Source organism: Neoarius graeffei, chromosome 19 (assembly GCF_027579695.1).
Source record: "Neoarius graeffei isolate fNeoGra1 chromosome 19, fNeoGra1.pri, whole genome shotgun sequence".
NCBI classification, from domain to species: Eukaryota; Metazoa; Chordata; class Actinopteri; order Siluriformes; family Ariidae; genus Neoarius; species Neoarius graeffei.
The window spans coordinates 20,474,784-20,498,971 of record NC_083587.1 but is presented as its reverse complement, the minus strand read 5'-3'; the positions used below and the strand labels follow the sequence as shown (position 1 = coordinate 20,498,971).

General features: G+C 43.1%; 1 protein-coding gene across 1 annotated transcript in view; it reads left to right on the top strand.

The window, feature by feature from the left end:
* LOC132867872 (cilia- and flagella-associated protein 44-like) overlaps positions 1-23,727 on the top strand; it is a 46,394-nt gene extending 22,667 nt beyond the window's left edge. Inside the window, exons 18-37 of the mRNA XM_060900843.1 lie at positions 1,004-1,166; positions 1,355-1,485; positions 1,620-1,831; positions 6,095-6,257; positions 6,379-6,556; positions 7,529-7,936; positions 8,059-8,262; positions 8,834-9,026; positions 9,120-9,233; positions 9,860-9,990; positions 12,103-12,219; positions 12,303-12,504; positions 14,158-14,318; positions 17,979-18,113; positions 19,598-19,724; positions 20,069-20,238; positions 20,868-20,961; positions 22,678-22,803; positions 22,945-23,223; positions 23,327-23,727. Coding sequence (XP_060756826.1) covers positions 1,004-1,166; positions 1,355-1,485; positions 1,620-1,831; positions 6,095-6,257; positions 6,379-6,556; positions 7,529-7,936; positions 8,059-8,262; positions 8,834-9,026; positions 9,120-9,233; positions 9,860-9,990; positions 12,103-12,219; positions 12,303-12,504; positions 14,158-14,318; positions 17,979-18,113; positions 19,598-19,724; positions 20,069-20,238; positions 20,868-20,961; positions 22,678-22,712 — 2,938 coding nt within the window. The 3' untranslated portion in view covers positions 22,713-22,803; positions 22,945-23,223; positions 23,327-23,727. The remainder of the gene's footprint in view (positions 1-1,003; positions 1,167-1,354; positions 1,486-1,619; positions 1,832-6,094; positions 6,258-6,378; positions 6,557-7,528; positions 7,937-8,058; positions 8,263-8,833; positions 9,027-9,119; positions 9,234-9,859; positions 9,991-12,102; positions 12,220-12,302; positions 12,505-14,157; positions 14,319-17,978; positions 18,114-19,597; positions 19,725-20,068; positions 20,239-20,867; positions 20,962-22,677; positions 22,804-22,944; positions 23,224-23,326) is intronic.
* Positions 23,728-24,188: the final 461 nt, after the last annotated feature.

The window sequence follows — 24,188 nt, the reverse complement described above, 5'->3', positions numbered from 1 at the left end:
CGTGACACTTGAACTCAAAATGGCAACAAATGACCCAGTGCATGTTTTATTGTCTCCCAGTATTTAAACAGGTGTTGTATATTTTAAGGCTGTACCATACTGGAGAAGTGATAGAACAAGAACAATTCCCATAATACATCTAGGGCATGCCAGAAAATGCCAATAAAAGATGCGTTATGGATGTGACAAAAAAGTATCACTTTTCCTGGGTGACTGTACATTTTTATCAAACTCTGTGAAATTGTAAACCTAATGTCGAAATGGAGATATCCCTTTGATAGAGGGGTCCAAGGTGAATATTAAAAAATCTTTGTTTAAAATATTTTGTATTTCATGCAGAGTTTCGGAAGGAAAAGTCAGCGTTATGGATGTGACGAAATTCCGTTATGGATGTGACGCGTCTGAAATAGACATGGCATATGTTTAGAAAATCAGCAATTTAACCACCATAACCCTTTGAAAAACTCTCTAAATATCAGCTAAAACTATCAAAGTTCTTAAATAATATTTAGGATGGCTATTGTTTTGCTGTTTTGTGGATTTTAGCATACATTTCTGTGGCTTGTGGCAATAATATAGAATTGTACATGATCAAAGTTTATTTTAGTTTGGGTTTTACATTATAAGAAAGAAAGACTGACAGTGACATATTAGATTGGTTACAAATTGGTTCAACTTATTCACATCTGTAAAATACAGGCCTAGGTGATATCTCTGGGAGTGGTTTTGATGTATTACATGTTGCTTTATTTTTGCATGGTGAGGTTGACATTTACATGGAATTGCCCTGTAGCTGTGTTGGAACACAAGTTTTTGTTTTTTTTTTTTTTGGGGGGGGGGATAGTCTTAAAGTATAACATATTACATTCTCCAAGGGTGCCAATAATTCTGCAGTCAATTACTAGACAGCTGGGTGAGAAAAGAGAAATTGCAAATTACTTGACTCTGTGTGTGTGTGTGTGTGTGTGTGTGTGTGTGTGTGTGTGTGTGTGTACGCACGCAGTATCGAGACAGCTGCGCAGAAGCTGGAGTTGGACCGCATGCATCAGGAGGCTGAATCAAAGAAGCAGGAGCGCCGTGAGAAGCTTGCTGAGTTGCAAATACGTTACAAAGCCATTCTGGGGCAAAACCAGAGTCTGCCAGAGCACATGCGCCTGCAGCCCATGGTAACACACCCCTTGTTTCATCCTGGCATAGATATAGATTTTTACCAAGAAAATAACTAAAAAAAAGTTTTGCATCCAAATGTGCTACAATACGTTAAGTAATAGGATGAAAAGGTGTGAATTACCTTCACAAATGAAATGTCTAAACTGTTCCCATGTAGCAGACGTTGATTTGACTTGTGTTTTAGGAGCTGGAAATCAATTGCCGTTTCCGGGAGGAAAATGAGAGATCGACGGCTGAGAGAGTGAAAGAAGCGAGGAGAGAATTGGCCTGGGAGACAGAGAGATGCAGTATCGCCCTGCAGAAGCTCCATGACTGGTGCTATCATTCCTCTTTTCTCTCACTCCACTTTCTAAGTTTCTCAGTAGAACAAAGAACTTCATCTTCTCATTGAAGTGCTGGGTTTTTTTTTTTTTGACTCGCTCTCATTCTCTTTCTGTCTCTTTCCACAGGATTTTGGGCTCATCGGTGTGTGACACAGTGACGGTGTCTGCGATCAGTAGTGATCATAATGTTTCCACCTACAGTTTGATAGATCTGGCCAAAAAACTCCACCAGCTGAATCAGCAGGAAAGAGTTGTGCAAGACTCTGATCCTGACACTCTGGACGAGTGCAGCTCTAAAGAAGAGGAAGAAACTGAGGTCATCTCAGATCAGAGCACAGGTGTGTGTGAAACGACTTCAAGTAAGATCCTGTTATCAGTTACGTTATAAAGAGATAAGCAGTCATTCTGTCACCAGACTCTCTTTCTGTTCTTGAACTTAAGAAGCAAAAGATACACAGCTTCTCATGCTACTGAGAGACCACAGTCTTTTGTCCTGAAGACTTCCCTGGATCAGAAAATGTACCAACAGTGTGCTGACACCTGAGACCATACAAGTTCCTGTGAATGAGTTGTTACTATTGAGGTATTTCACCTGACGTCACAGGGTCACGTGACGCCCCAGTGTCCGCCATTTTGAAGGTCAAGCTAGCTAATGTCAACAACATAGTAGCTAGTATGTTACTGTAGCAATGTTTACGTTCAGTCATTTGGATGACTGTTAAAACCTTTCAGGCTCAAGTTTTTCCTTTACTGTATTTACTAGTTTACTGTAATTATGATCCGGCAGCTATTTACACCGGATCCAGTGTAAATAGCTGCCGGAGCGCGCTTCGGCTTGCTCCCCCTCAAATTAAGCAGCGCGCTCCAGCTTACTCCCGGAGCACTCCGAGAGCAAGCCGGAGCGCGCTGCTTAATTTGAGGGGGAGCAAGCTGGAGCGCGCTCCGGAACCTCGGCCGGAGCACTCCGGGAGCAAGCCGGAACGTGCTGCTTAATTTGAGGGGGAGCAAGCCGGAGCGCGCTCCGGCAACTATTTACACCGGATCCGGTGTAAATAGCTGCCGGATCATAATTACAGTAAACTAGTAAATACAGTAAAGGAAAAACTTGAGACTGAAAGGTTTTAACAGTCATCCAAATGACTGAACGTAAACATTGCTACAGTAACATACTAGCTACTATGTTGTTGACATTATCTAGTGCTAACAGCTAGCTGCTAGTACACTGGTACAACACAGACACCGACCCTAATAATACAGTTCTTGGTCATTGCCTGGTAACAGCAAATTTATAACGGGCCATGTCTCAACAGACTAAGAAGTTATTTCAATGACATTTAATAACATTTTGTTTATCCTGAGGACCGAAAGTAAATGAAAATGTGAACAAACCTTAGCTGTAATAAGATGGCGACCACCGGCTCCAGGGACGACCCGCTGATGTAGGCATGTTACCCAGCCTGACACAAAATATTTGTAGCTATCCAAACTCTCATACGCTTTCAGATCAATACCTGTGTATGGCGATGGGTTTTTAACGACATAGGTATACAGATCATGTGGGCCGAAGTCAGGTAAAGACGAGGGCTTCGTGTACTTCCGTACGTCAGTGAACAATCCTGGTGGAAGCAGGTAAACGTCGTTCTCTAAGCCTGCTAACCTCAATTTTTGCAAATACCTGTCCCTCTGCTCGCCCTGTAAATGCCCTACGTCGCTGGATAGTGAAGGTGTTTTCTGCATCTCGCTCCTTTTTCTTTTATGTTTTTCGTTTGTCGCCTTCCTCGCATTCAAACTGATTCGAGCCGTGACGTCCAAAATGGCAGCCTAACGATGCATCACATGACTTGGTCACGTGGGTGAAAAACCTCAATAGAAACTAGACTGCATTTCTGCAGAGAAAATGCAAAGTGTGCTTGCTGAGCTGTAGCAGAACAGCTAGCATGCCAACATGCTAACAACTAGCATGCTAACAGTTAGCATACTAACAGCATATTAACATACTAAAAGCTAGCATGTCTCTCATCTCATCTCATTATCTTTAGCTGCTTTATCCTGTTCTACAGGGTCGCAGGCAAGCTGGAGCCTATCCCAGCTGACTACGGGTGAAAGGCGGGGTACACCCTGGACAAAGTCGCCAGGTCATCACAGGGCTGACACATAGACACAGACAACCATTCACACTCACATTCACACCTACGCTCAATTTAGAGTCACCAGTTAACCTAACCTGCATGTCTTTGGACTGTGGGGGAAACCGGAGCACCCGGAGGAAACCCACGCAGACACGGGGAGAACATGCAAACTCCACACAGAAAGGCCCTTGCCGGCCATGGGGCTCGAACCCAGAACCTTCTTGCTGTGAGGCGACAGCGCTAACCACTACACCACCGTGCCGCCAAGCTAGCATGTTTACATGTTAATGCTAACATGCTAACAGCTAGCATTCTAACATGCTACTGATTAACATGCTATTTGTTAAAATTCTAACACTTTAAGGCTAATATGCTGACGGTTATCATGCTAACAGGCTAACATGCTAATGGCTAGTATGTTAACTTTTAGCATGCTAACACGCTGAGGGTGACATGCTAACAGCTAACAGTTAGCATGCTAACATGCTCAGGTGAACTCACTAACAGCAAACACGTGAACCCTGCATGCTACCATGCTAATCCTGACATGTTAACAGCTCTCATAATAACATGCTAATGGTGAACATGCTAACAACTCGCGAGCTAACAGCAGGCATGATATCGTAATGGGTAACATGCTAACAGCTAGCATGGTAACACGTGAATGCTTATATGCTAATTGCTATCGTGTGCGTGTAAGTATTCCTAATAAAGTGGCCATTGAGTTGAAGTTGATTTGCTGTCAAAGTCTCAAATGAGCAGATCCTTGCCAAATGCATCATCACTTTTGGGGGAAGGGAGGAATGACTCAGTCGAGCTTCCATTGATTAGCGGCAAAATGGAGAAAAAACGGACGGATGAAAGGCAAGACAAAGACGAGTGCGGGTCAGAACCGATATCGTGTGTGTGATGGTGATTTGGCCTGAGGTGCCGTATGAAGTTTGGTGGATGTGTGGTGAAGTGTTACTGAGCAAAACTCCATTCATTTGAATGGGGCCAAAAATCAATGCAAGCCTATGGAGGAAAAAGGGATGAGCAAAAAGAAAGGAAAAATATGAGTGCAGGTCAGAACCGATTGCATGTATGTGTCAGGGGAGTTGGCCTGAAGTATCACATGAGGTTTGGTGCATCTGCGATGGAGCGTGTCCGAGTAGGACGATTCGATTCATGAGCCCTATTCATTCTCTATGGGAAAAAAACAAAAGAAAAATGACAAGAACAAGAGAACGGGCGCGTTGATCCAAAAGCTGTATACAAGCACACTACACCACTTCGGGCCAGACACCTCAGAGTTGGAACGGTATCTCTATCTCGAACGCCCTAGGAGGAGTAGTGGATCCAAAAAACGTGTCGGAATAAGGCAGAATAAGTAAACTTAAAGGGGAACAGAGGGCAATATATAGAGTAAATATAACAATAAAACACACATTAACGAACCTTATTCAAGACTTACAAAAGTTTTTTGTTCTAAGGTTGGAAAGTTATAGTGTTTTGAAAGTAGCTCGAGCAAACTATTTCCGCAGTTTGAACAGCCCGCCATGATATTAATTTTATCCAATCAGAATGCACATTCATTTTCTCTGCGTAACACTCATGACGTATGTATGTGCCCAGTTGTGTTGGCTCATTGAGGTTGGGAATAGCACGTGTGAAATACCTGTTTCTGCCTCTTGCGACGATTTCGCAAGTCCACGGGTGGCGCCTATCTCATTGCAGCAAATAAATTCTGCTGGACTCGTGAGCAACTCCACGTTACACTTTCCGCACGAGCACCACGCCGTGTCACCTGCACGCAGACGCTCTGCCCCACGCTCGCCATGCCCATGGTCAGCATCGGTCTCATCCTCGCCGTCATCCGAGCTTTCTTCTCTTATTTCATCACCGGAGTCGAGAGTACCTCTCCTAGGTTCAAACTGGTACCCTTCTAAGCCATAGCCTGCTTGCAGTGTGTCTTGCAGGATCTCTTCGTATGATTCGACAGAGCTGTCGCTTTCACTTGATGCGCCCGACGCCATGATTACACGCTTCTCTCCTCTATTTCGGAGAGTTCCGCTAGTGCAGTGGGTAGCGCTGACGTCACGGTCTTTTAAAAATGGCGACTCTTGTGCAGTTTAGCGTATAAAGTATTATATTTACAATTACCAAGATATTTCGTTGTTTTCTAGTATATAAATTTGATAGTATACTTAAGAATACGTTACTTTGTCACATCAGCAACTGTATAGATTATATTTGGTACCCCTTTAAGAAGAACAATAGTGTGCTTGCCTTTGGCAAGCAGACTAATGATGAGGCATCGCATTACAGCCAGCTCTACTGTCAAAGCTGCTGTTGTAGAAAATTAGTCCACACCTTCTGACCAACCAGATTCGAGAATCCAGTAATGCTGTAATAGAAATCTGCTTTATCGAGGTGAAGGTAGTCAGTACTGCAGAAGATGAGCGTGTAATGTGTGTAACGTATCTCCAGCAGCAGAGGAGGATTCATCAGCCGCAGCAGGGTTACGAGTGCAAGTGCCGCAGAGAGCTGTTGGCAAGCTGGCAGCCAGACAGGCGGAGAAACTGCGTAAGGCGACTGAGAAAGCGCAGAAGGTCCGCGCCAAGTTAGAGCAGAAGAAGAGGGAGTGGGACAAACTGTGAGTCTCAACGTTTTCACATAGACTCACATCAGAGGGTTGCCAGTACATATTATTTACAGGCATTTTTCAGTCTATCTGCTGCATCTCTGTAGTGTATTTTTTTTTTTCCCCGTCTCAGCTATGCTACCAAACCGAGCGACAACTATGAGGATCCAGAAGACATCCGTGCAATCCAGTTGGCCAAGGAGAACTTGGGTGACTTCAAATTGAAGACAGAAAAGGGCTTTATAGTTCCACAGCATCTGAGGATGAACGTTGAGAAGAAGATGGCACAATTTATTGAGCTTGGGGAGCAGGTTAGAAAGCTCTATACACAAACAGCAGACAGGGGTCAAGTCCATGACTTCATTACTTTTTTTATTTTTTTTACTGAAGTAGCTTATTCTGTAAAAAACAGACTTATCATTAGGAAAAAACAAATTGGAAATCTAATAACCTTCCAGCCGTATTGATTCCCTGTACATTTGTTTACTTGCTCTGACGTCTTTATTTAAAAAAGGGATTTGTCCGAAACTGGATCTGTGCAAACACCCCCCTGAGTTTTCAAGCACAGACTTTGAGAAAATCAAAAAAGCCTGAAAAATCATCGTCCGTGTAGCAGAATATACTATTTTTATTAGAGTAGTATGTTATGCAATTTGTTTTCAGCACAAAAAGAAGCACAAATATGTTTCTATAACATTTATGCCGTTTTTTTTTTTTTATTGACAGGTCAACTAATTCATCTCATCTCATCTCATCTCATCTCATCTCATTATCTCTAGCCGCTTTATCCTGTTCTACAGGGTCGCAGGCAAGCTGGAGCCTATCCCAGCTGACTACGGGCGAAAGGCGGGGTACACCCTGGACAAGTCGCCAGGTCATCACAGGGCTGACACATAGACACAGACAACCATTCACACTCACATTCACACCTACGCTCAATTTAGAGTCACCAGTTAACCTAACCTGCATGTCTTTGGACTGTGGGGGAAACCGGAGCACCCGGAGGAAACCCACGCGGACACGGGGAGAACATGCAAACTCCACACAGAAAGGCCCTCGCCGGCCACGGGGCTCGAACCCAGGACCTTCTTGCTGTGAGGCGACAGTGCTAACCACTACACCACCGTGCCGCCCCTAATTCATCTCATTTAAGCTTAAAACAGATTTTATGTTTTGAAAATTAATTTTATTTTAGAAATTTTAAAGCTTCCCTCAAATCCAGGGATTGACACTGTTTACCTTTGTGTGTGTGTGTGTCTACATAAATGCGTTGTCTGATCCAGATCTACCAGAGGAAAAGTCACATGAACATGCGTGTGCTGGCCCTGCGGGACTTAAAGGTAGCTCTTGTCTCCCAATTCCACTCCTACATGCACCAGCTTCTGGCTGTTCAGAAGCTCCTCCCCCCAGAGAAGCACCGCCCACCACCCACCATGCCCACTTTGACACCGGAGGAGACGCCTGACAGGGAGCTGGAACGCTACTCTGCTGCACGTGCCCAAATGAGCCACAGCAGCTGGGATGATGAGCAGGAGGAATCTCAGGATGACAAGGCCCTTTATACATGGGAGGAATATAGACTTGGATTCTACAAACACACAATCTCAGGGGAGAACCTGACTGAGGTGAAGGACGTACTGGAGTTGGAGGAGTTGCTTAACCTTCACGTGCAGCACAAACTCATAAAAAAGGTGTGTGTTTGTGTGTGTGGTCCAAACTCATTAGTCACAGTGAATAAAGAGAAATTAGTGGCTCTGTTTTAAAGATTGTAACATAGTCGGTGTTCTCTTCTCTCACTCCCTTTCTGATGGAGATGGAGGAGGCCATTTGCGAATTCAATGCCAAGTTTCATCTCCTGCGTTATGAGAAAGGCCAGCTGGACGTGCAGATGAACCTGGCTAAATACCGACACATCACACTGTTCGAGGAGCTCCATATCCTTAAAGTGTTCGAGAAGAGAGAGTTTGCACTCCAGGAGAGACGAAATGCCTGCCTGAAGGAGCAGAGAGCGCTCAGGGTGTGTGTCACTGTTCATCTGTCTGTCTATCTTTCTGTCTGTCTCTCTGTGCGTCTGTCTGTGTCAGTAATTGATGGGGCGGGTGACGGACGTAAGTACAGGAAGAGTTTATTATAAAACACGATATGTAGGCATATAATCCAAATCATCAGGCAGAATCAGAAACAAGACAGGCGAGTGTCATGCGAGGAACAAACGGACTAGAGGAGGCGGAGACAAAATGCAGAATGCAAAATACAAACTTGAGTCGAAAACCAGGAAGACAATATCACAAACAAAGGCTCAGTAAGGTCAGACACGAGGCACTGAGCTCATTACTTCTCAAAGTCTGTACGTGTTCAGTGTCCTTATAAGTGCATGCTGATTTCGCGTGTAATTAGTCCTTGAGGTGCGCATTACTCATTCAGAGCGCAAATGCACATAGATGGGAGTGATAGTTCGCGGCTGGCGGGCGCACACGAGTGTGACAGTCTGTTCATGTGTGTCTATTTTTAATTGTCTGTGTGTGTGTTACACTTCTTGTTTTTCTAAGGATCCTGATAGAATACTACTGTGTGTGTGTGTGTTTTAGTCGAAGATGGAGGAGTGTAAACATCAGTTGGAGGTGAAGAATAGAGACATAGCGAAGCTGCGTGAGAGCGAGAAAGTGTTGTTCTCCACATTCAAGGCTTCAGTTGAAGAAAACACGTTCGCAGATTTCCTCACGAAAGTCTTCAAGAAGAAGATCAAACGAGTGAAGAAGAAAGAGAAGCTTGAAAGTGATGGTGTGTTTTGTGTGTGTGTGTGTGTGTGTGTGTGTGTGTGTGTGTGTGTGTGTGTGTTAATGACTATTTGTGCTTATCATGTTGTTGTACCAGATGAAGAAGAGGAGAGTGAGGAAGACTCCGATGAAGACTCAGACTGGGACAGCGATGAAGATGATGAAGGGTTCAGTGAAACTAGTAGCATTGACTATAACGTCTGTCCTCCAAGTAAGCGGACATCAACATCATCAGAGTGCATTTTATACTTTATCATAAAGGAGAACAAATTCATTATCCATCCCACTGGGCAAGTAAAAGCTCTGATGTGTTGCCAAGTCCTGGGTCTGACTCGACTAAAACACAGTGTTGGCTCACGTAAAGAAATAACATAAGAATAATGAACTAGTTTGTCCATTAATGTAGATTTAAGCAAAACAAATGAGTTTGTACTTATTATCCTTTTCTAACAGCCTTGAATGTGGCACATCCTGACACAAATTCAGCAAGATATTGGTCAGCGTTTTTGCCCGTGCATCACACATAAATATCTTAATCGAACCTGGCCGTGAGCGGCACTGAAACACGTTTACCTTCAGAGTTTGTGCTTTCGACAGCACTGAGTAACTCTGACTCAGTGGAACGGAGCTACAGTAGTCAGGAAAATGTGAACGAATATTTGCTGCACCATTTAAAGACACCGGATTTCCAAGTGTGATGATAAATAATGAGAAGAAACCAAAATGCCCAGGCCTGCAAAAAATACATTCTGTCCATTTGGTTTGGGAAACAACAATATTTTATTGGATTAGATTCATTTTTGTACATATTATAATCTGTGTGTGTGTGTGTGTAAGACTGCAACCCAGAGCTTTTTGAGAACACTTTAAGATTGCGGGAGCATCGTCTGGATTTGGAGGAGCAATTGCATGCGGAGAAGATAATAGCAGACAGCCTGAAGAAGGACTACGACTCACTCACCAAGAAAGTAGGAGAATTACAGCAGTACTTTCTTTTACTCTTCACTACAACGCTGTAACGCTTCTTTCGGCTTTCAAAAGCAGGGAGTCAGAGCTCGGAATGACTTTTCAGAAACTGTGCATTCAAGGTACAAAACGAGAAGAAAGCATGGCCTCCATGGACGTCTTTTGTTAACAACAAGCTAGTCAGCTAACTGCGATGAGTGATGTACAACCCCGATTCCAAAAAAGTTGGGACAAAATACAAATTGTAAATAAAAACGGAATGCAATGATGTGGAAGTTTCAAAATTCCATATTTTATTCAGAATAGAACATAGATGACATATCAAATGTTTAAACTGAGAAAATGGATCATTTAAAGAGAGAAATTAGGTGATTTTAAATTTCATGACAACAACACATTCAAAAAAGTTGGGACAAGGCCATGTTTCCCACTGTGAGACATCCCCTTTTCTCTTTACAACAGTCTGTAAACGTCTGGGGACTGAGGAGACAAGTCGCTCAAGTTTAGGGATAGGAATGTTAACCCATTCTTGTCTAATGTAGGATTCTAGTTGCTCAACTGTCTTAGGTCTTTTTTGTCGTATCTTCCGTTTTATGATGCGCCAAATGTTTTCTATGGGTGAAAGATCTGGACTGCAGGCTGGCCAGTTCAGTACCCAGACCCTTCTTCTACGCAGCCATGATGCTGTAATTGATGCAGTGTGTGGTTTGGCATTGTCATGTTGGAAAATGCAAGGTCTTCCCTGAAAGAGACGTCGTCTGGATGGGAGCATATGTTGCTCTAGAACCTGGATATACCTTTCAGCATTGATGGTGTCTTTCCAGATGTGTAAGCTGCCCATGCCACACGCACTAATGCAACCCCATACCATCAGAGATGCAGGCTTCTGAACTGAGCGGTGATAACAACTTGGGTCGTCCTTCTCCTCTTTAGTCCGAATGACACGGCGTCCCTGATTTCCATAAAGAACTTCAAATTTTGATTCGTCTGACCACAGAACAGTTTTCCACTTTGCCACAGTCCATTTTAAATGAGCCTTGGCCCAGAGAAGACGTCTGCGCTTCTGGATCGTGTTTAGATACGGCTTCTTCTTTGAACTATAGAGTTTTAGCTGGCAACGGCGGATGGCACGGTGAATTGTGTTCACAGATAATGTTCTCTGGAAATATTCCTGAGCCCATTTTGTGATTTCCAATACAGAAGCATGCCTGTATGTGATGCAGTGCCGTCTAAGGGCCTGAAGATCACGGGCACCCAGTATGGTTTTCCGGCCTTGACCCTTACGCACAGAGATTCTTCCAGATTCTCTGAATCTTTTGATGATATTATGCACTGTAGATGATGATATGTTCAAACTCTTTGCAATTTTACACTGTCGAACTCCTTTCTGATATTGCTCCACTATTTGTCGGTGCAGAATTAGGGGGATTGGTGATCCTCTTCCCATCTTTACTTCTGAGTGCCGCTGCCACTCCAAGATGCTCTTTTTATACCCAGTCATGTTAATGACCTATTGCCAATTGACCTAATGAGTTGCAATTTGGTCCTCCAGCTGTTCCTTTTTTGTACCTTTAACTTTTCCAGCCTCTTATTGCCCCTGTCCCAACTTTTTTGAGATGTGTTGCTGTCATGAAATTTCAAATGAGCCAATATTTGGCATGAAATTTCAAAATGTCTCACTTTCGACATTTGATATGTTGTCTATGTTCTATTGTGAATACAATATCAGTTTTTGAGATTTGTAAATTATTGCATTCCGTTTTTATTTACAATTTGTACTTTGTCCCAACTTTTTTGGAATCGGGGTTGTATATTTTCCTCCTCAGAACAGGAAACTCTAGTCAGTGTTATAGATTTAACAATTGAATGTGTCTGAATGTTGATTGATCTAAAGCAGATACTTGTATGTACACTATGATAACTGATTTAAGGGTAAGAATTGCTGTCTTCATTGTTGATGCTGTGAGCAGCCATGTTGATTTGACATCACTCCCTGAACCCGTAGTTGAAAAGAATGCACCGAGTCTCCAAGTAGGAATTTCCAGTTATGACCTGGAGTCAAACGCAGCATACAGTACAACTAAGTGCACAAATGTGTGTGTTTCCTCTATCAGGTGAAGATAGTGCAGAGCAACCTGAAAGCAGTAGACGGCGACCTGGAGCTATTAAACCAAGAGAAGCAGCAGAAAGTCAATGAACTGGATGCGGTCGTCCCACTGAGGCTACACCAGGTGTGTGTGTGTGTGTGTGTATGACAGTATGCAACTGTAAGTCTGTCACAGCATCCTAAGACCTCCTTCAATCTCTCTCTCAGATTGAGTATATGAATAACGGAGTGATGCCCTCTGACCTGAGCGAGGCGCTGGTGATAAACGCGACGTCTGTGAGCCAACTACATAAACGCATTCAGGAGCTGGAACAGGAGAAGATCGCTCAGAAGCAGTTATACAGACAAGCACGCAAACAACACGTCCAGCTCCGAGCCGACCTCCGAGACATGGAGGCCAAGAGTCAGGGTCAGTTTCTGTTCATGAACTGGGCTGCTTGGAGAAGTCCAGTGAGCTGGTGAAAAGTCTGTGTTGTGTATATACAGTCGGGTCCATAAGTATTTGGACAGCGATGCAATTTTTTTTGTGTGTGTAATTTTGCATCTGTATACCACCACAGTGATTTTGAAAATAAGCAATTAAAATGAGATTGAAGTGTAGACTTTCAGCTTTAATTGAAGGGGTTTAACAAAAATACTGCATTATCTGTTTAGGAATTACAGCCATTTTTTACATAATCCCTCCATTTTCACAGGCTCAAAAGTAATTGAACAAATAACAATTTACAAAATTTATAAGGATTATTTTCAGTAATAAAATAAAGTGATAAACTCTGGAACCCATGGACATCACCAAATGCTGAGTTTCCTCCCTTGAGATGCTTTGCCAAGCCTTTACTGCAGCCACCTTTAGTTGCTGCTTGTTTGTGGGTCTTTCTGCCTTCTGTTTTGTCTTCAGTAACTGAAGAGCATGCTCTACTGGGTTGAGGTCAGGTGACTGACTCGGCTATTTAAGAATATTCTTGGGTTGCTTTTGCAGTATGTTTTGGGTCATTATCCAGCTGTGCTGTCCTACCAGTTTTGCAGTATTTGATTGAATCTGAGCAGAACGTATAGCTCTATACACTTCAGAATTCATCCTGCTGCTTCTATCAGCAGTTACATCAATAAACACCAGTGAACCAGTTCCACTGACAGCATACATTCCTACACCATGTTTGATAGATGATGTGGTATGCTTTGGATCATGAGCCCTTCCTTTCATTCTTCATACTCTTCCCTTCCCATCATTCTGGTACAAGATAATCGTTGTTTCATCTGCTCAAAGAATTTTTCTAGCAAAATTTTTTTCTAGTTTTTTCGCAAAGTAAAATTTGGCCTTTCTGTTCTTGAGTGTTACCAGTGGTTTGCATCTTGAGGTAAAACCTCTATTTACATTCATAAGTGTCTCTTGATTGTAGACTTTGCAAATGATATGCCTACCTCCTCAAGAGTGTTCTTGATGAAATGTTGTGAAGGGGTTTTTCTTCATAAAAGAAAGAATTCTGCAATCATCCACTTTAGTTGTCTTCCAGGCCTTTTATTGTTGCTGAGCTCACCAGTGCAATCCTTTTTTTTTTTTTTTTTATTAATAATGAATCAAATTGGTGATTTGGCCACTCCAAAAGTTTCTGCTATCTCTCTGATAGGTCTGCTTTATTTTTTTCAGCCTAATGATGACCTCCTTCACTTGCATCGACACCTCTTTAGCCTGCATATTTAAAGTTCCCATGAATGGCTGCCAGATCCATATTGAACATTTGGAATCAACTCTAGACCTTTTATTTCCTTAATCTGTCCTGGGAAAATGGGGAAACAGGCCACGCCTGGCCATGAAACTGCTTATTAGTCAATTTTCCAATTAGTTTTGAGCCTGTGAAAATGGAGGGACTATGGAAAAATTACTATAATTCTAAATTAGTTAAATGTAGTACTTTTGTTAAACCCCTTGAATTAAAGCTGAAAGTCTGCACTTTAATCACATCTTGATTACTTAATTTCAAATCCATTGTGGTGGTGTACAGATGCAAAATTACAAACACACTGTCCAAATACTTATCGACCCATCTGTATGTGTGTGCAGAGTTAAAGGCACACTGCGAGCAGCTGATGATGAAGAAGTTTGGGAAGATGGTGGATCTGGAGGCTCTGCAGACTCTGGGCGGCAACCAGAAGCTGGAGGAATTGAAATATTTGAAGCAAGTGCAGGAGGCTCAGCACATGAAGGAGCTCAGGATGTGGGAGGTACATACACATGCTTGTACACACACACAAAATTTGAAATAGGAATTGAAACAATAAAGTCCATCCAGTCACATTAGTCGCTGTCCTGCTCTGGGAGCAGATCACTTTAAATTTCCAGCCAAATTCAACTCAATAATAACAAAAAAACAAAACACAACACAACAGGTGGAGTTCTGATCTCCATCACGTGTTATATTATGTAAGGTTTTATTACACATAGGTAAAAATAAACATGAAAGAAATACACCAAACATTCAAACACTGATAAAAGTGAGAAACATATATAATGCATTCAACACAAATTAAAATGCTTATCTTTTTAGTCTTGGGTTAAAGTGCATATTCTGGACCAATTTCGTTATTTTTTTATATGCATGGATTAAAGCAAAAAAAAAATTATCTGACTGAAAAAAAAAAGCTCCATGTCATTGGCCCCTACCACGTCAGCGATGCGTCAAATTTTAAATGCCGTGTTGTCCATTATCCCCTCGGCCCCTACTTATAGTACATTTACATAATTTTAACAATGACTAAAGCTAAGGCAAGACTTTACCATTGTCATTACTGGCTATAAATGATGAAACATCACGTTTTCAGCGCAAAGTGCAAATTTATTTCAACAATACTTTAGTAATGTACAGCAGTGGTTAAGAGAAAAGTGCAAGTGCAGTCGAACTTGAACCATGCTTTCAAAAGGGTGGAACAGAAAGAAAAATAAGAAAATCTGTTGAAATAAAGCCAGGAAACAAGAAAAGTAAAGTGAAAGTTCACTTTTTCTGCTTCTTCGCAGTGAAGCCAAAGGCATCTAGTTTGGCAACACCTGATGCCTGTTTTTGTTTCTTTTTCCTTGGCACAGCAGCAGGAGCTTGCCATTATCGCCCATTTCATTTCGCCAAGCCCATCTCCACTTATTCTTTACCGTTTTGTCGATGTCTGACACATCTGTGCCTTCATTTAAAAGAAGCGCGTCCATGCTGGCAAAACCGAAAGTAATTAGACGCGCTCTAGTGATGGAAATCGAAGGGCCTATGTCCGGTGAAATATGGCCTTATACGCAGTACTCGAGTTGAGGGGGGATGTGGGGGGGAGGCATCCCCCTTCTGAAATAAAAATCTTAAATCATCCCCCTTATAAAACGGCCATCCCCCCATCACATCCCTTGGGCCATTTTACCAATTAATGTGGAAATTAGCCTACTATTATTTTAACAAATATTACTACCATTTCAACATTAGAGGCTTTGCGCAGTGATAGCCTACATGTAGCCGGATAAAAAAGACGCATATTTATTTATTCGGTTGCACCTCTCATTCACACCTATACGGAGGTTTCAGTCACTGAAAACAGCTACTTTTGCAAACTCTGGGCAGAGTGGAGATTTCTGAAAACTCCATCTTCAGATACGCGTGTAAATCGGGAAAACGAAGCAACAGTGGGCGAGAGGGCGCGTGCGAATAGAATGAGTCATAGGTGTGAATCTTTCACCGAATGCCAATTGTCCTGGTTCTTCATGAAATCGCACGCGCACGCACAAATTCATTAGGTTAACTTTCAAATAACTGTTCTTGTGCACTTGCGACACCGGAGCCACTTTCCTGAATTTTGAGCTTTGGAGTATTGGCTTCTTTATCTATTTAATCAATGAATTTGTCACATACATTAAATTACTAATGTAAACCATTAGTAGCCTATTTAAGCAATCGCTGTTTTCTGCACTGTTTTCCGACCTTTTGTGCTTAGTGAATGAGACACTTCATTACACTCCACTGACCGACTTCCAATTCCGGACTTTTTTGAAAATGTAAAATATAGGTCTACGAGATGTTTTTTTTGGGACTTAATTCGCGTTGGTCCTTCACTATTAATTTTTGAGACTGACGAGGCACTAAATACTGTGGAATTATTTTCTCCTTACTATGAAGTTTGGCATCTTAAACAAGTGTCGGGAAATCTTGCAGCCCGACTCTGCAGCCTCCAATGTTTAAGTGAACTGCTGAAACCATAATGTTTAAAGATTAAATCGTAGGCTAATCAAACCAAAGAAAAATACAGCCTTTCCAGAACGTTGTCTGCCGAAGCCTGTTTAACCTACAAAAGGCTTAATAGCATAGATCTTGCTGCGGCTTCAACAGGGCTGTTTTAGATTTTTCACCTGATCGCCTTTCAATAGGCAAATATTATTATTATTATTATTATTATTACTACTACTACAATAGGCCTAGTATTAGTAGTAGGCAAGTAGTTGCCTCGTAGTAGGACAGCCAAATTGTTTCATCAGTGGAGCCGCCGTTAAAAGGAAACTGATGCGGAGCGCCACGGCTCGGCTCGGGGTGAATCGAGGCGCGGGGCTGGCCCGCCCTGGCAGCGCTGGTTCATTGGGGAGAGGGCAGAGGTTGCTGGCTGCCAAGTTTGGAGAGGCTGGGACCTCCCCTGGCCGAGTTACGAGCGTCCAAAGTCAGGCTGGAGCCGCCGATAGAAACGAAACTCAAGCCGAGCACCGCGGCTCGCTGCCTATGCCGAGCCTCCCCGGGACTAGACAGTAGCGTAGGCTGTATTTATTTATTTAGGCCTATCTAGCGCAACAACTTATTCCTTTACATATACTCAAACATAGCACAAGAAAGGGTTCAACAACAGGCAATCACAGCAGCTTGGTGAAGTTCTAAATCACATCGGTGTCAGACCTATGGGCCTACCCCCCCTTTTTTTTTCCTCGGATCTGCGTCACTCTCATTATTGACCTTTAGCGCTCCCAGTTGACGGAAATCCGTCATAGCGACGGAAAACTTTAATCCATGTATATGAAAGAATGCCCCTTTACACGCTCATCCAGAAGGGTAATTTTGCATAAGGCCATCTGTCTACAGCAGAAAAAAATAAAATAACAAAACGCGTCTGGAAAAATCCCAGGGGAGTCTGGAGCCAGATTCGTGACGTCACCTGCGGAAGCGCCAGCAGGCTGCGAGAGCTTTGCACGGTTTCAGTGCACAGCCTGCGTAAACCAAGCGCTCCCATTTCTCTCTCATTGTGCGGTCTTTTGGGAAACAATGAGTACTAATTCCATCAAGATTGGTGTTGTTACACCCTCCTATGATACATCTGTTAACCATTTTAATAATTACGCGATAACGTTGAAGAAATTTGCAGAAAACCACCAGGTCGTTTTCTCATAAACAAACCAGCGCTGACGTAGGATTCAGAAGGAGGCGTCCCTCAGATGGCGTCACAAAAATCAATGTTTGCCAGGAAATCCAAACAGCAAGTTTTTTCAGAGGCGGACCAATTCGCCTCAAACGGCTTGATTTCAACTGAATTTTTCTGGTATTGCGCAAGGTAAAAAAATTGCAGAGAATGCAAAATGTGACCGATATTTGAATTACATTGATCTTGCTCCTGAATTTACCCGTGATATGCACTTTAATGTCACTGTTGAGCAGCGTGACACACATCCATTGTTTTATTACATAATACTCGAGGTTTCCACAACAAATCAAGAACCTCGAGAGGAAACCGTGTGCTTAAATTCTAATTCAGGAGATTTTCAGTACTGCTTAGTTCCTCAGACTTTGGAAAACGTATCTCTGCTCATCTTTGACTGGATAAATGTGTTGGATAAAGATGTTGCTCAGTTCCTATAAAAATCATGACTTTGTGTTTTAGGAGAAAGTGATTGCTGCCAGGCAGAAACTGACCAACGTGACCAGAGAGAACACAGAGCGTCTGCGCAAACTCAACAGCCTGCTGATCGAGAAAAAGCTGGTGGAGGACAAACTCAATGCCAGGCAGAAGATTGTGGTACTGTGTGTGTTTGTGTGTGCTAGTGAAATAACTGCCGTGATCATGTTCACACCTCGTATCCACTTCCATCTTACACAGGGACATTTCTAGCCATCAGTGAGCTTATTAACGTAAAAACAAGTAGGTCTAATGACAATTATAGTCAGAATACGTTCTTTAAGTGGAAAGTTCAATAATAAATGGCTCAAAGAAATATGTAGAATAATGAGGCTAATATTAGAATAGTTGGATTTAGTTCATAAAATAATTATGTACTAAGGGAGTGCATGGAGTTTATTTCACAGTGAAAGGAATCCCTTGCTGCAAAAAGTTTAAGATTAACTGATTTATCACAGAAGGTGTAAATTTAAATTGTGTCACTTTCTTGAGCAAAGAATATCATGACAACAGAAAAATCATAATTATATCCAAGTTAACTTTAATGTTTCTGATTTGTTTATTTTATATACAAATGACATAAAATATCATTCAATATCTTCATCTCAGAAGACTAGAAATGACTGTACATGCGCACTACATAGAGAATCAAAGTCCCTCCCGCACCAGGATCTGGTCTTCCCAGGAAGTCTCCTGTCCCAGTACTAACCAGCCTCTTGAGGCACCGATCTCTGTTTCTATAGTCCTCGGCCTCTCACCTATTATACAGTTAGGGTTACAGTGGGGGGCTAGTCCTCTGGTAACCACAAGAGTTTAACACCCTACTCACATCTATATTGCAGCATGCCTTGCCAGATGGCAGGAGGTACCATTTTTACGATGGTCTTTGGTATGACCTGACTGCGAGTAGAACTCACGATCTCCCTGTTGAGAGGTGGACACGCTAACCACTAGGCCAGCTCGCAGTCACATAGAGGATAATGAAATGTACATTTAAGCCGTTTACTATTTACATGGGGCGGCACGGTGGTGTAGTGGTTAGCGCTGTCGCCTCACAGCAAGAAGGTCCGGGTTTGAGCCCGTGGCCGGCGAGGGCCTTTCTGTGTGGAGTTTGCATGTTCTCCCCGTGTCCGCGTGGGTTTCCTCCGGGTGCTCCGGTTTCCCCCACAGTCCAAAGACATGCAGGTTAGGTTAACTGGTGACTCTAAATTGAGCGTAGGTGTGAATGCGAGTGTGAATGGTTGTCTGTGTCTATGTGTCAGCCCTGTGATGACCTGGCGACTTGTCCAGGGTGTACCCCGCCTTTCGCCCGTAGTCAGCTAGGATAGGCTCCAGCTTGCCTGCGACCCTGTAGAACAGGATAAAGCGGCTAGAGATAATGAGATGAGAACTATTTACATCCATGGAGAACATGGATTGACCTAATTACCAAATTCAGCCACAAGTGACCACTAAAAGATGCATCTTGCACATACGAGCCGTCCATCTCAGCTGTCCACCTCTGATAAGACATTGTCCACTTGAGGCAGATGATATTACTATTTGGTGTGAACATGACAATTTTCATTTGAATGAATGTCACCGTGCTTGTGTGTGTGTTTCAGAGGAATCAGTTCCAGGTCTCCCAGCAGGCTGAGGTAGAGGAAATCCAAAGTCTCCAGCTGTACGTCCAGAACCAGGAAGAGAAAATTAAATGGCTGAAGCAGGAGATCAGCACCTTGTCTCTCAAAGGTGACCATGTCCTACACACACACACACACACACAGGCAAATAGGGATCTCTATAATATTGTTTTCTTTAGTGGTTCAAGCCTGTCATGCTTTCCAGCCTCCGTTCTTACTTCATTATAGTGTTAGTGGTGCTGTTCCACAAAAAAAAAATCTTTAAACATAAAAACAGCAGATAGTCTAATGTGGATGCCAAAAATTAAACCCTATATTGATGTCTTTTTATCTTTGAAAAATTGGGGCATGTGCTTCAATTCATTAAAGCAAACTAATTAGGGAAGAATTTCTGACCTCTGACGAGGAAAAACCCCCACAACTCTTAGGGTTAACTTTCTTTCTTTCTCTCAGCTCCGTGTCCGACACGACTGCCTCCTCATACTGCTCATCAGCGCAGAATCGCTGGAATGGGACAAGCTAGAGAAAGCACTACAGAGAAAACACCCCAGTGTGTCCTCACTCCACCTCAGCCTGGAGACGGAGGCTTTGCCCCTGGATCTAAACTACCCCATTTCCTACAGGTGTGTTTAAATGATAGCAGACAGGTACTCTTTATACACAGAAATCAATTTTTACACTTTGTTGCAACAATTGTGGGCTTTATAAAGAACTCCAGAATTACTGGCACCCTTCAAGTGAATGCTTTAAAAGAAATTACACACAAGAATTCAAACTTTCTTTTCAAACAGTTGGAGAAACTCCCTACCATTCCTCCAGCTAAAAAAACCCAAAAACATTATGATAGTTATTTTTTGAGTAGTAATATTCCACTGAAATCCATTTAAAATACCCACAAACAAATTGCTTGATAAAATTCCATTATTGAACAAACATAAAGGAATTTAAAATCTTCTGCATTGAGGGTTTAATATCCTGGACAAGTGTTTCCAACCCTGACGGAAGGAGTGTCTCCTGGAGAGGTCTGGGTGCCAATTCTCTTGAAGGAAGGGTTCTACAGAAAAACATGGAGTACATTTTTTGTTTGGGGGGGGCTAAAGTATATCACATTCTCCAAGGGTGCCAATAATTCTGCAGTTGATTATGAGAGAGCTGGCTGAGAAAAGAGAACTTACAAATGATCTTACTGTGTGTGTGTGTGTGTGTGTGTGTGTGTGTGTGTGTGTGTGTGTGTGTGTGTGAAACTCCTCAGTTCCAGGGCTCCCAGCAGGCTGATCAACAGAACATCCAAAGCCTGGGGGTGTTCAGCCAGAAGCTGGAGCCCAAACCCCGGCCTCACAAACACAGTGAGCCAAGTTTCCCCTTCATCCATAAACACGCACCCCTTTACCTTAGATCCCTTGACTGACTGAGAATATGACCGTATATTTCTGAAGCCTAATCTCTAAACACGGAGCCATATATTTATCCCGAGGCAAACCTAAGATCGATAAAGTATTGATGAGACAAACATAAAATCCCTGGACAAAAACTGCATTGTTATAATAACAGCACTTTGTAAGATAATGTGACAGTGATAATGTGCTCAAGCTCTGGGTTGAGAAGGGTTCAGGATGACTCCTGTAGGGCACTCCGTGTGTGTGTTGGGGGGGGAGAGAGAGACACTTGTTCAACACGCCTGATAGATTTAGGCCCTGTCCACACGGCAACGGATTCAGGTGAATCTGATAAAATTGTTTACCGTTTCGGCCTGGCGTCCGCACGGCACCGGCGTTTTGGGTGCCCCAAAACGAAATCTTTTGAGAACGGGTTCCAGAGTGGAAAAATCTGGCAACGGCGCCGTTGCGAAGTCATCTGGATGAGTAGAACGGATTTGTTTACGATGACGTCACAACCACATGACTGTGAGTGCTTGGGTAGAAGTGTAACGAACTCGATGCGGGTTGTCAACAAATCCTATAACTTGGTTCATGAAACGCGCTTACAAAATATTTTCACTGTGAGTATTTATTGTGTAATGGTGCAAAATGAGAGAGAGAGAGAGAGAGAGAATAGCCCTTAGGGCAGAGTCTTTAGTCCAAACACTGCGGAAGCAGTATAACCAAAACCGCGCACCGCCCGTGCGCTTTCCAAAAACAATCCCGCCAGCAAAAATGGGGGAAAAAAAAGTAGCGATCTCACCTCTTCAGATGTTGGTTTAAGTCTGACAATACATTCCTCAAAAAGGGCGTAGAAGAACAAAGTAATCCATCAACATGTAGCATTCAATTTATTCCAGACCATTAAAGAATTCTGGAGGATATCAGAATGTTGGCGTACCGGCTTCCATCTACCCCCATTCATTCCTCTTTCCGCGTCTCCATTCAAAAAACGAGCACGTGATTTAAAGGGACTATATCCATAGGATAGGGAGTGAGAAGGTGTGTGCGTGTGACAGTGACAGGGAAGAACCTAGGCTCATGCTCGCCCTGAATTTCTCTTAAAGTGAAGGCAGAAGAACGTTCAGCGCCTGGCCAGGCTTTCTATGTATTAATTTACATAGACGTTTTAATATGAAATATAAATAAGTGTCTTAGACAATAGATACTATTTTACGCTACTGATTAATAATCAAAACTTTATGTGGCTGATGCTACAGAAGAAGGGGTTTATGCACATGTGTCCTACTTCTATTGTTCTGGTGTCTCCGATGGGACCGTCTTACAGTGCACGCAGAGGTGTGGCATATGTATTGCATCATTTTCAGCAAGCGTTGCGTTGCCATATGGACCTGATATTTTACTGATCCATTGCCCATGTGGACACGATATTTAAAAAAAAAAAAAATCTCATTGTCGTGTGGATGTAGCCTTAGACGCTTTGACAGGCTTCAGTCCCATAGCAAACCTGTAGGATTATTACAAACAGGTGAAAAGCACAATCTTAGGGGGGGAAAAACCCACACACGACTTGTTTTTCTTCACTTTTCACAAGAGATTTTGTCAAAAAGCTGTACTGTGGCAACGATTAATGATTTCTTTCTTTTCTCTGTTCCTCACTCACACTGTTTCTTTCTCTGTCAGTTCCAAAGCGTTCAGCACCTCCGTGTCCACCATAGCGGTGCCAACCACTGAAGAAGAAATCGCCAACTTTTCTAGGCTGAGAATGAAGGAAGCACTACAGAGAGAACATGCCAGGAGAAAAAAAAAGTCTATCACTTTCTCCAAGGGTGCCAATAATACTATAGAACTGGGTGAGAAAAGAGAAATTAAAAAATAACTTTACTCTCTGTGTGTGTGTGTGTGTGTGTGTGTGTGTGTGTGTGTGTGTGTGTGTGTGTGTGCACATAGTTTACAGACGTCTAAGCAGAAGCTGGAGTTGTCCCGTATGCATCAGGAGGCTGAACTGAGGAAGCAGGAGCGTTGTAAGAAGTTCTCAGAGTTGCAAAGCCGTTTAAAGCCATTCTGGAGCAAAACCAGAGTCTGCCGGAGCACGTCCACCTGCAGTGCTCAGTCACACACCCCTTGTTTCATCCTTGCATGGACGTGCATTTACTTTAACTAGGAAAATGACTTGAGCAAGGCACCTAACCCCCAACTGGTTAGCTGGGGTATGTCTAACCACTCTGGGTATGTCTCTTCTCCTCACTTGTGTGTGTTCACAGTTCAGATAGGTTAAATGCAGAGACAGAATTTCACTGTGTAATGTGCTGCTCTCTCTGTCTGCCAACAGAGTCCATCTCCAACAGCGCTCACCAGCTCCCCGAAGGAAACGGCACCTCCCCGAGCAGCAGTCCTCCACTTGGCATGAAGATTCCACAGAACCTCACACCCTCACTCCCTTCCCCCCACACCTTACCATGTTTGCAAATAAAAGAACGCCTTTTTCTTGCACCTAATCCCAGTCTCTTTGGTGAGTACTTTGAGGAATCTTGATAGTGATGACTCAGCGAGGGAGAGCACAGGCTGGGATCAGTCTCCCAGCCACACACACCTCATGGAACACGACACTGAGACGCCCCCAGGGGTGGTGATCTGGAGCCACCCCTACTGCTTACCCGAACACAAGAAAACTGTGGTTCAGGACGAACTCAAGGCCATGCTCGAAATGGGAAGAATCGCACAGTGACTAGAGCAGCCTGGTGGTCTTCATCCCCAAGACCGACGGGTTGGTCTGGTTCTGTGTAGACTACAGAAAGTTTAAAGTGGTGTCTAAATTTGGCGCATGTCCAATACCTCACATTGACAAGTTGCTTGATCATTTAGGCACCACTCACGTTTACTCAACACTAGAGCTAACCAAGGGATATTGGCAGATCCCCTTGATTCCTCTATCCCAAAAGAAAACGACTTTTTCCACCCCATTTGGTTTACACCAATTTGTCACCCTTCCATTCAGGTTATTCGGGGCCCCGGCGACATTCCAGCAGCTCATGGACAAAATCCTCCGCCTACATGCTGTCTATACTGCAGCCTACCTGGATGATATTGTATAGCAATGACTGGCCATGGCAAATAAAACGCCTCATGGCAGTCCTAGAGTCGTTGGGATGTGCAGGGCTCACAGCTAGGGCCATCCTTAAAAATCCATTTCC